This window comes from Camelina sativa, chromosome 18 (assembly GCF_000633955.1).
Source record: "Camelina sativa cultivar DH55 chromosome 18, Cs, whole genome shotgun sequence".
Classification (NCBI taxonomy): Eukaryota; Viridiplantae; Streptophyta; class Magnoliopsida; order Brassicales; family Brassicaceae; genus Camelina; species Camelina sativa.
The window spans coordinates 1,122,091-1,134,812 of record NC_025702.1 but is presented as its reverse complement, the minus strand read 5'-3'; the positions used below and the strand labels follow the sequence as shown (position 1 = coordinate 1,134,812).

At 32.2% G+C, this 12,722-nt stretch overlaps 3 protein-coding genes across 4 annotated transcripts; 1 reads left to right on the top strand and 2 right to left on the bottom strand.

Moving 5' to 3' along the window:
* On the top strand, positions 216-1,331 carry LOC104760223 (protein HAIKU1-like). Its single transcript, XM_010483113.1, has one exon. The coding sequence runs from the start codon at positions 462-464 to the stop codon at positions 1,167-1,169; it is 708 nt and encodes a 235-aa protein (XP_010481415.1). The 5' UTR covers positions 216-461; the 3' UTR covers positions 1,170-1,331.
* On the bottom strand, positions 3,272-5,861 carry LOC104760221 (abscisic acid receptor PYL1). Of its 2 annotated transcripts, XM_010483109.2 has the most exons (3): positions 5,057-5,861; positions 4,734-4,746; positions 3,272-3,534 (listed from the first exon to the last, which is right to left on the bottom strand). In XM_010483109.2, the coding sequence occupies exons 1-3, from the start codon at positions 5,773-5,775 to the stop codon at positions 3,499-3,501; spliced, it is 768 nt and encodes a 255-aa protein (XP_010481411.1). In that variant the 5' UTR covers positions 5,776-5,861; the 3' UTR covers positions 3,272-3,498. The 2 variants fall into 2 exon arrangements, with proteins under 2 accessions (XP_010481411.1, XP_010481412.1); XM_010483110.2 differs by lacking the exon at positions 4,734-4,746 and having other exon boundaries at positions 5,050-5,861.
* Positions 10,120-11,920, bottom strand: LOC104760220. Its single transcript, XM_010483108.1, has 4 exons — positions 11,765-11,920; positions 11,499-11,657; positions 11,201-11,365; positions 10,120-10,504 (listed from the first exon to the last, which is right to left on the bottom strand). Exons 1-4 carry the CDS (start codon positions 11,840-11,842, stop codon positions 10,310-10,312), a joined length of 597 nt encoding a protein of 198 aa, XP_010481410.1. The 5' UTR covers positions 11,843-11,920; the 3' UTR covers positions 10,120-10,309.

Genomic DNA, 12,722 nt, shown 5'->3' with positions numbered 1-12,722 from the left:
GGTATAAAATACGACTCCTAAATAGACAACTTTAATTAGTCATCATATTATAAACACTAATCCTCTCAACTTGTTTACGTCTAAATATCCTAATCAGCTAATCTAGTCCACTTGTTGGTTGAACCAACTAGCAAAAAAATCGATTAGTTATCAGAAACTAGTTTTATATAATTAACAACAACTCAAATTGAGAGAGAAAGAGAGAACAAAAAAAAAAAAAAAGTCAAAAGCCTCTTGTTTTGTTCTTTTTCTCTTGTTCCTTCTTTTCCAATCTTCGTTTTTTTTTCTAGTCAAATTCAGAAAACGCGTAAGCTCTCTTTCTCCTTAAGAAGGTTATATAACAATTTTAATTTCACTTGTTTTAGAGAGATTTAAGTCTTTGTGGTTTCTTCTCTACTACAGTTTCTTTCCAAAAATTGGATCTGCTCTATTGTTGTTTGTTTCTTTAAGGTTTTATTAAAATGGATGATCAGAGAAATCGTTCTAATGATTATCATAATAATGATAACCATCATCAACATCATCTTGGTGTGAACAAGATGGGGAAAAGCATTCGTAAAGATCCATCAAACCAGCAAAATCAACAACAAAACCCTCAAGCTTTGGTTTACAACATCAACAAAACCGATTTCAGATCAATCGTTCAACAGTTAACCGGACTTGGTTCAACTTCTTCCGTCAATCCTCCTCCGCAAGCGAACCCACCAAAACCACCAAATTCACGGCTGGTTAAAGTTAGACCTGCTCCTTTGACCCAAGTCAACCATCCTCCACTTCAACCTCCGGTTCAATCTGTTCCAATCGCTTCTGAACCGGTTCAGCCTGTTAACCAATTTTCGGGTAACCCAGCCGAATCCCCCATCTCGGCTTATATGCGTTACCTAATCGAATCAAGCCCTGGCGGAAACCGATCTCAGCCACAAAACCAAAATCTGGTTCAACCATCAACCGGATTATTTCCTTCACATCAAACCGGTCCTAATCCAATACCATTCCAATCTCCAGCTTCACAGTTTGTTTTGTCACCTCCACTAAAGTCGCCGTTTCCATTGTTCTCACCTAATTTTGTATTTTCGCCACGGTTTTTAGGTGGTGGTAATGAATCGATGCCACCACCATCACCGGGTTTTTTCTTTCCGTTGCTTAGTCCATTATGGAAAAATCAATAGCTTAATTAGTAGAAGTGTATTTAATAATCCTTTCATCAATCAAGTGTTCCTAAGTTGTAAGCAGTGCACTAATGTAATATGTACTAGCTAGAGACCTATATCAAAATGACTAAATACAATGTCTTATAATTATGTTATTATTATGAAATTATCTTTCTTCTTTTTTCTTTACCAAATAACCATTTCATGCATCGTAAATAACTAAATCTTGACTAAATCCTATTATCGTGATTTTTTTTTTCAGTTTTGTCAGTAAAAGTTCGATTTCAAGAATTTGGTGTCACATCATTTAGTTCCATTAAAAATCCAAACTATGAAATGTTGTTGTTAGAAAATTGTGTGAAAATATCATTGTTTGAATTCGTTGAAACTAAGAGACGCACGCACCTACCTTGATAACATGTACCAAGTGAGCTTGCTTAACTTTGTTAAGGGGCATAAGCCCATAGCGATAGTTTTGAACAAGACTCTCTCAAGAGGCAGGTACATTCGATATGGCTGAAACATGATAACTCGAAAAAATATACAAAATTCTAAATATTTAGATTATAACGGTTTTGATGGGAAGCACTTAAATGCCTCTTTGGAAACGAAATGCTCAATTGGTTAACAATCATCAAGGCGGTTGGAGAAGGTGTTTGGAATGAGTGATTGGAGTTAGTGGAAGGAAGAGATGGCTGGAGCTGATTTTGAGTGGTTGAGAAAGTGGAAATCAACCACCAAAAAGTTGGAGCGTTTGACAACATCTGTTGCAAACAAAGTGATCAACTTTTTTTTTTCTTTTTGTATTAAACATTTGTTCAAAATGGCATGTTTATTAAAAAGAAGAAGATGATAACGGGTTTGTGATAATGCACATAAATAAATTATATCTCAATGGATTTTCAAATTGACCCAATAAGCTTTATGTTTTATTAATAGTTTTGGTTTTATCAATTTTTAATTGTTTTACGAAAAAGAAAAAAAAAACACAAATTCTTTTAGTGACAAATTGACTTGTAAAAACTTATAATTAGCCTAATGATAAAACTAAATTACAATTATTTGTTTAAATATTTTAGATAATTATCACAACCACTAAAAATTATGATTTTATAATTTTTCATGTTATAAAATATAATGTCTTCTTCCATAATTTTACTATATAATTTAATTAGTTTTAAATTTTTATAATTTTTAATATCATTCCATTAATCAACCGCCAAAATGTTACCAATTAAACTAAATACTCAACCGCTCTTTTTTACCACACCATAATTTCTATCCACTATTTTTTTAACCGCTAGCTTTACAACCGTTCATAATTTTCTAACTGCCTCAATTAAACTTGGTCACCAATGAGATCCAATAGGTAATTTAAAGCCTTGAAGGAATGAACTCAACATGTATATAACATACTCAATCATAAAAAACATCACAAACTTTGACTATCCTTGCGATAGATCGAGACAAAAAAAAAGAGTTTAAAATTCAATGGGATATAAGAGATAGATTTTCAAACTTTAGTTACTCCATTCCAGCATAATGAAACCAAAAAAGAAGTTTGATGTTAATGATTAAGGTCATGGTGCTGACAAATCCTATCTTCTAATTGGTTCACCATCATTAAAGTCTGGACCCGATCATTTTTTACTTTTTTTGTGTTTCATTTTTTATCGTCCAATAAATAAAACCCAAAATTAACTTTCTGACTTTTTTTGTTGTTGTTGTTAACCAAGTTGGCAACTTGTAGTACCCACTAGATTTGTCCCTTTCCCTAATGGAATAAAACTAGAAGCATCTTCAGTTCCTTTACTGTTGCTTCAATTACTAAATACAACAATTAACAACTTTATAGAAAAAACCTAATCATACTTTATCAATGTATATTTTATGCATTTTATTTTAAAAAATGTTACTTAAAAATAAATATTTTTTTTGGGTAAAAACAATGACAATATCACACTCTATATTAATTTTGTGACTTGTTTCTGAATTACATCGAATAATTTATCTACATGTAACATGCTGTTACTGTAATTTTTTTGTGTGTACATTAAATGATAATTAATACAGATAATTATTTTAGTTAATTAACTACTACAAAAAAAATTTCATGCGATAACCAAATTAGGAAAATGAAAACTAATAAATAAGCATAAGTTTCCCAAAACAAAACACTTGTTAAAAAAAAAAAGTAATAGTACTGGTGTACTAGAAAATGGAACGTGGCTCCCACAATTTGCAGATAATAAAAAAAGGAGTGGCTCCAAAAATCCCATACTTTCTCGTCGTCCAACCATATTGAAATAGATTTTTATGCAACCAAAGTCTTTGAAGTGTTGTTGTCTCATGATGGTTGTAGGATCGTCCCACTTAAGATTCTCTAATAATCCCGGGAAAGAGAAATAAAAAGAACGAACAGATGAGTTAAAAAAAAAAAAAAGTGAATCCAGTAATAGATTTTGATTGGTATATGACATACACTATCTGACTATCATTGTCACAGTAACAAAATCATAAAAAACCATATCAAAAGATATACAACATAAATTACACTATTAGACTTACTAGTCATTTTCAAAATGTTTAAGCTCCCTTTCCCTTAAAATAGAAACTGGAAAATAAAAGAGTCCAATTTGTACTAGTATTAGTGATGGGCTTTTTCGTCTTTCAAAGCCTTTTTTTGAGAGCGATATTTAGCACAAAATATGAAAATACTACTTTTTTGCCTTTAGCACAAAAAAAAAAAAAATGGAAAAACAAAATAAAAGAGCTGTAGAATTAAAAAGAATAAAATGAACCTACGGAGCAGATGATTTTTGTCACGAAATTATTTTTCTCATTTTATATTTTGACTTTGATTAGTACTAACTCTGTATCCTTGTGATATGGAATATAATATACCGCTTAAAAACTGATCAATCACAAAAACGATATTGGAAACGTTACTAATATACTTTACCATTTTTTCTATCTATTAAAAAAATTTATACCGTTCTATATTATTACCATTTACCAATATTGCTCTTATTATTGCTGTTTTTACGGATATTCAGCTTATATCGTTTATTATAAAAACTTATTTACTACAAGCCAATGATGGTGAGCCAATTGTTATGAAAACATTATCAGGAGATACAGTACTATGAGAGATCCAAGCGGATGGACCCTTAATAATATAGGTATGGAGTTTTAACCTAACCTAATCTAGAGCATAAAATAAACCGAATATAACCAAAAAAAAGAAAAAGAAAACAAAAAAACCTAACTTAAAAGACAAACTTACGTAAGTTTATCTTGTTACATTTTTTTTTTAAATAAAACACATCTTGTTAACTTAGAAGAACCTAACGAACTACTATAATTAGTAAGGCACCCTTCCTAGTTTCATCATAGAATTAGTAACTTATACTATATCGAGCATTTCAATTTTCAATAATCCAGGAGAGACTTGATGTTGTTAAAAACAAAAAACATAAAAAACAATAATCAAATTTCAATTCACCACAAACAAAAACGAAAATAAAATTTAAAATCCCCCAATTTGTTTTGTTCCCCCCCAAATCTCAATCATCACCTCACCTGAAATGAAGAANCGTAATTTTATCTTGTTACAATTTTTAAAAAAAATAAAACACATCTTGTTTAATTTAGAACCTAACGAACTACTATAATTAGTAAGGCACCCTTCCTAGTTTCATTATAGAATTAGTAACTTATATATCGAACATTTCAATTTCCAATAATCCAGGAGAGACTTGATGATGTTAAAAACAAAAAACATGAAAACAATAATCAAATTACAATTGATCACCACAAACAAAAACGAAAATAAAATTAAAAATCCCCCAATTTTTGTTTTGTTTTGTTCCCCCCCCAAATCTCATCATCACCTCACCTGAAATGAAGAAGAAGAGTTTGTTCCGTCACCGGAGTTGTTGTTGTTGTTGTTGTTGTTACGATTCATAGCTTCAGTAATGGAAGCAAGTTTCTGAAGATTCAATCTAATGACCGTATCAGCAAACAAACGTGTGTCTTCCTCCGAGTTACCTTCCGGCACATCCACGACGTACGATTCCAAAACAACGGTCCAGATCCGTTCTCTCTCTTTCTCGAACCTATGAACCGTCGTCACCGATTTGTAGTTCCTCAGCCTATGCTCACCTCCGGTGATACTAAACCCAGTCACTCTCCGATCATCGTCCAGCAGATCTAACCTCTCCCTCGACGTGTTCGCCGGTAGACCGCTGATCACGTTCACGTCGCGCGTGGATCCCACTCGCATCTCGAAACCTTCGTCTACGTGGCAGCTTTTGATGAAGTGTTTGTAAATCTGAGGCCGGTCGAACCTTCTCACCACGGACCAGACTGTTTCCGGAGGCGCGTTGATCCGCTGAGCTAAGAGGGAGGAGCACCGACCTCGACCGAGTTGGTACGTGTGGAACTCGACGATTGAGTTGGAGAGTACGGCGAACTCTTCTTGAGTTAACTCGGAAGGCATGGTCTGGTGATGGTGAGTTGAGATTATTCTCTCGTTGTTGTTGTTGTTGTTGTCTTCTTCTTCGTTAGGTACTACTACTGGTGGTGGTGGTGTAGAGGAGGAGTAGGAATCTGAATTCGCCATTGATGTTGTTTTTGAGTTTTTTTTTGTTTTTGTTTGAAAGAGAGTTTTTAATGGAAAGAGGAAGAAGCAAAGAGAAGGGTAGATGTGGAATTTAATAATAGAGTTTTTATATTTTAATGACTACCACATAAAAATGTCATTAGGCACTGAATCTTTCTACTTTTAGTTGATTATTACTATTTTTGTTGAACCCCTACATCAAAAAGTATTATTAACCCAGCTTTTACAATTTTCTTTATAGATTCCGAAATACGGTAGTACTATTCAATTATAAAATGTATAACTTTTAAAACTAATATGTATGAGTCAATTATATATATCAGATGCCAATTTTTAAAATATGTTTGTAGCGTGTAAAATTTTTAATATATATTATTTTAATAAATTTTTAGCGGAGCTTATTGGTTTGAGATTTGAATAAAGTTTTAAAGATTTTAAATGTTATATAGAATCTGTTGTTATTAGATCAAAATTTTGTTAAACTCTCTTAAAGTTTGGTGTTATTAGTTTGTGATTGTAAAAAATCATTTAAAATCTTAATAAATTTGGTTATTGGATTCAGACTTTTATAAAGTCATTAAAAGTTTTGAGTTATTTAATTAAAACAAAAAAAATCTAGGATTGTTAATGAATTCAATTATTATATTATTGGTTCAAGATTTTAGTCATTTTCTTTACAAAATAAAGTCATGAAAATTATCACAAAAATACAGGGATTGTTTGGAGCACTTTACAAGATTTTAGAACATTGATCAACAATACTCTATAGCAATTTTAAAACAATCTTTCACCTATTTATTTTTAATGATTTTGTTAAATTCTTCAAAAATCTTTATAAATTAGAATCGAATAACACTCCGTTACTGTCTCAAACATTATTTAAAATGCAACAAATTCGTCAACTCGTAAGTAGGAACGAAATAAAAACTATTTGTTTGGGGATATTGGAATGCAAATAACATTATTTTATATGATGTAGGAGTCGTTGAAATTTTGATTATTATTTTTTTTGTTTGGGCAACCGTTGAAAATTTGATTATAATGCGCTCAAAAATAGAAGCATTAAAATTATTAGAATGCATTTAAAGGTTAGCCATTACATTAGCCTTTGTTCGTGAAGCTATTAATAAAGCCTATTATTATACACTCTATTTATTCTCTAGCAGGGTAACTAGACTTTGATAACTACATAATTTGTAAAGATAAAACTATTTTCAGTAAATAATCATGTTTATTTGTTTTGGGGAATTTTGATAAAGTGATAATTAAATGTGGCCACGAAGCCTCCCATACTAAAATTTGGTCATAGGCGAAGATTATTATTACGGTAGATTTTTAATTTACATTTTTTCTTTCGTGACAAATTAGTTAGTAGACAAACAAAAATAGACGAATGAGTTTTTTTTGGTCAACAAAAGAATCAGCTCAAACGAGCCAATTTGAAGGAAAATTGTTTACAAACAAAACATGATGCAGACATAAGCGCGCTTGACGTGCCAAAGAATCCGCTTTAACATTTGTATTACGAGAAATATGACATAAAAAAAAAAAAAAAACTCCTCTTGATCCATCTTGATTCCATCCAAATATGTTGCAAAGGCCGGCCAGTCATGAGGGAAGACACCATCTTCACCAGATCCAAACTGTCTGTAAAGAAAACCATATCTCAAAAGTCATGGCCAATCATACACCGCATCGCCCAGCTGAAAGCTTCCACTTCTGCATGTAACGGAGATAGACTACGCCGATAATTAGTAGCGCCTAGAACAGGACGATCCTTGCAAAGAAGTACAGACCCATCCTGCACCTGCAAAAGCATCGATCTCTTTCCAAGAGCCATCTACAAAACTTCGACAACCGGAGTAAACCAGTGAAAGGGGATAACTACCCCCTTGTAACCGAGAGGTAGGAACTACAGGGGAAAGGATAACCTCCTCACCCTCATCTTCCAACTGTGCTTGGAGCCAAGAGGACGCTTCCCCTTGCGCTACATGCACAATGTCATCCGGGTGTTCTGTCTGATTCTCAAACACACAAGCATTCCGCGCTTTCCAAATATACCACATTAGCAAGGGAAAACCTCTATTTGGGAACCCGGATTCGTAGAACCCAGAAAACGATCCACATTAGCATAGATAGATTCTGTCGGAAAGTGTTGGGGCCCTACAGGTACATTGGCTAAAGCCCATACCTGACGGCCTGGCGGACACACAAAAATAGCATGATTAATAGTCTCCACATCCGCCCCACACCTCATGCATCCGACATCACAGTCTATGCCCCACCGTCTCAAATTAGCATTCACCGAAATACTACCCGTTAACACTTGCCACATGAAATGTTTAGTTTTTGGTGGACAGTGAATCCGCCAAACCCTAGCAAGAAGAGGGATAATCTCTAGGCCACACCCAAGAGCCTGGAAAGTGTTAGGAATACCCATACGTGCCGTTTCATACCCTGACTTAACCGTATATTTACCAGATTTTGTAAAGTGCCACCTGAAAGAGTCTGCCATCGGGAGACTACTAAAGGGAATAACCTCTATCAAGGCAACATCCACATGATCGAAATGCTCAATGAGCCGATCATGACGCCAAGTATTCATCTGAGAATCCATGAATTGAGTCAAACGGAGAGTTGGGTCCTTAAACGGACCGTTACTTAAAGCTGGTCTTGGGAATTAAGTTGGAACCCAGAGATCAGTCCATATAGAAATGGTGTCTCCTGAGCCAACCCGTTTAATAAGCTCTATGTTAACCAAAGATCGAGCAGATAAAATACCCTTCCATCTATAGGAAAGAGAGTAGAACCGTATCGGTTCCATAAAATTGAAATTCCGATAATATCTACTTTTGAAAACTCTGGCGAACAAAAAGTTCGGAACCTCAATCAGTCGCCATAATGGCGATAATTGGGCACGCAAGAGGTAGAATCGAAAAGAGATACGGTTGGTACAATAAATAACCATAAGAGCCGTGTCCAGCTGTTTTTTTTTTGGCGTATTCGAGACATTTAATTTTCAATGTCTACATGTACAAATACACTTATATCGAATTTGATGATTAATATTACACCCTTTTCTTTACGGCGATGATTAATACTACTAGTTTTTACATTTTTTTTAAAATTACATTTCAACTTTAATGTTAGTCTCATTGATTCACTATAGCTTTTTATAATACACTATCTGTGATGTCAAATTATTTATTATTATTATTATTTTTTAAATCATTGGAATTTTTTTTTGGTAAACAGTGAACGAATAAATTAACCATTTAAAAAGTGTACGGATATTCTAAGTAGAAATTAGATATTCTTTTCTCTTACTTAATGAGAGTTGACTTTTACATGTTTAAAAGAGATTTATGGGAATCATGGTTTATTTACTTCTTCTTCTATAGTATATATTTTCTCTATTTCACAAATAAGTTATTTTAAAGTTTTATTTTTGTTTCACAGCAAGTGTCATTTTACATTTTAATGCATTATTTTATATTTCCAATGCATTTTTACATTAAAATTTATAATTTTACTCTTAATCTATGACTAAATTAACATATTAAATATTTATTAAATAAAGACATATATATATTTTAATGTTTTTAAATTTGTGTGAAATGTGTCAAACTGACACTCTTTATAAAATAAAATAGAGGGAGTTGTACTTAACTTTTTAAAAATTTAATATTGATATCATTAAGAGTTAGTTAGTTATAAATATCCAGAGTGCAGAACTACATTAATCTTTTGACATATAACTATACCACAACCAAAAATTGTAGCATGGCCCTAATTTTTTTTTGTATACAAAAATTTAAATGAAAAGGAGAATAGTATTCTATGGGTAGACAAAGAAATGGAGTTGACTCAAACTGTCATGATTTAATTATAACATTTTTACCTTTTTCTAAAGTTAAAGACAGAAAATAATACATATATTCATTAGAGTGCTATATATTCTTTTAGCATTATGGAGATTATAAAAGTATAAAGAAAGTCCATTTGGTGGAATAATATTGATTCTGATCATTGCGAATTTTTTTATTCTAAAATATGGCTGAAAGAATTTTTAAATATATTTTTTTTAAGAATCCACTAACCAAGTTTTAAAGGAATATGCATGCGAAAAAAATAAAAATGAAAGTAGTGGAGTATACAGTTATACATATATCTACATCCACACATTTTGTATTTTTTGGAGGGTAGTTGCTTTATAGTACATCCTAAAATTTAAGAGATATGATAACATTTTTTTTTTAATCATGATGTAGTACAATTTGGGCTATATTAGAGCATGTATTTGATCTTTCTCTTTCAACCATATAGTCTTAAACATAGGATATGTTACTTGCTAACAATATTTATAAATCCATTTGTTTGCTACGATCATGTCAAAACCCGAGCACATCTGGTATTAAAGATGTTTAAAGAAAAGATAGATATTAATCCTAAAGTTTGATGAATAAAGAAAAACTTAGATCTAAAACAAATACGAGATAAAGCATAGTCTAGGAAATTTTGGGATAACATAAAATTAGCAGCCCAACAAGCTAAAACGACACCACTTCTTGGGAGAATTTGTCTTCTTCTTCTTCTTCTTCTTCTTCTTCTTCTTCTTTGATTTGCAAGTTTCATTAGCATCATTCTTCTTAATCTTCTTCTTCTCGAGTAATGGCTTCTCTAGATTTATCTCTTCATCTTTCTCTTCCTCAATCTTCTCCTCCATGTCCTTCATATCACAATACAACATATTGCATCACAATTACGGAAGTAATTAACTAAGTTTTTAAGCATATATCAATACAAGAAGAAAATTACCGATATTAGATCCTAGATAGATGACCTATTTTCACTCCTTAATTGCTTAGTCAAGAAGATCTAACAATATTTGATTGTTTTTTTTTTCTGTAATATGTAACTGAAATATTATAACTATCTTGTCTAGAAATANTCTTCTTCTTCTTCTTTGGTTTGCAAGTTTCATTAGCATCATTCTTCTTAATCTTCTTCTTCTGGAGTAATGGCTTCTCTAGATTTATCTCTTCATCTTTCTCTTCTTCAATCTTCTCCTCCATGTCCTTCATATCACAATACAACATATTGAATCACAATTACGGAAGTAATTAACTAAGTTTTTAAGCATATATCAATACAAGAAGGAGCATATAATAGCAAAAACAAACCAGTCTCTTACAAAATATAACAAGAAAATGACAAATATGGATTGTTATATACTTAAACTAATTACATTAGTTTTTTTCCGTCTAATTACCGAAATTAGATCCTAGATAGATGACCTATTTTCGCTCCTTAATTGCTTAGTCAAGAAGATCTAATAATATTTGATTGTTTTTTTTCTGTAATATGTAACTGAAATATTATAACTATCTTGTCTAGAAATACACAACAACAAATATATCTATACCCGAGGGTCTTGTGGATGTTGTAAGGGAACATGAAAAGGATTAACGTTGCTACTGAAAATAGGTAATGTCTTTGTCAAATCCTTCTTAATCCTTTGGCTTGATGTTTCACCGGACCCTCCAGTTGAGGTAGAAGATGCACTGCTCGATTCCAACTCCAAACATATCTTTAAAACATTGTACAAAATGAAAACCCTTTTAAACATTAGCATATACAAAAAACCTTCAAACAACAATTACACTCACTTCCAGAGAGAAACTTTGGCTAGGAAAAATCTATAAGAATGATCAAAACCATACCTGAAAAAGTCTGGTCTCCAAAGCTGCGATTCGATCTAGTAACGATCCTTTGAAATATGCTTCTCTAATCGCCGTGCCTCTATCAATTAATCCACGTGTGGTAGACGCGCTTTCATCTTTCCATTTCGAAAGGTTTTGTTGTCTCTCTAGATTCTTTATCTACATAACCCAAAAAAGAAAAAAACGAAAACAAACACTTGAGTAAATCATCAAACTAGTAAACTATTTTTCTTAACTTGAAATACCAAAGTAAAAGAACAGTTTACAACGAAATCTAAGTGTTCAAGCCTAGAGAGCATAGGCAAAGAAGAGAGTGAATGTCTTTGTTGCTCAATCGTCTCCATAAGACTTGTGATTATTGTTTCTCTAACTGGTGATATTATTTTTTTGGGTTTTTATAGTGGAAAATAATTACATCAATAATTATAAAAATGTAAGACGAGAAATAGTTATAGTGGTTGAGAGTTCCTGCTAATGCTGCTTGCTTCTTGGCTTATGAGATGACAAGGTCAAGCTTGGGATATACCGGTTTGGTTTGGCTTAACTGATAGTCCGATTGGTGGATGTTCCATTGCTATTTATTTACCTTTCGTTTTTTATAAGAAGCCTAAACCAAAAAAAAAAAAGAAAAAGAAGCCTAAACCAAAATTAACTAAATTTAGGTTTAGAAAAGCTTTTGATATATAATTCTAGTTTAATAAATCTATTTTTAATTCAAAATTTTAAAAGTAGAAAAATGTCATAAAAAGCCTAAACTTTGTAAAAGTGGTGAAAAAAAACATCAACTTTGAATGTGTTGAAATAAATCTCTAATTTTGATTGATTTTTTAGTTTAATCATAAACTTTTGTTGACTTTGCCAAATAAGGCACGTCGTTAAATCATTTAACAGAGTAAGTTAACAGAATCAAAGTTGATGTTCCTTTACATCAAATCGGTCCTAATCCAATACCATTCCAATCTCCAGCTTCACAGTTTGTTTTGTCACCTCCACCAAAGTTGCCGTTTCCATTGTTCTCACCTAAATTTGCATTCTCGCCACGGTTTTTAGGTGGTGGTAATGAATCGATGCCACCACCTTCACCGGGTTTTTTCTTTCCGTTGCTTAGTCCATTATGGAAAAATCAATAGCTTAATTAGTAGAAGTGTATTTAATAATCCTTTCATCAATCAAGTGTTCCTAAGTTGTAAGCAGTGCACTAATGTAATATGTACTAGCTAGAGA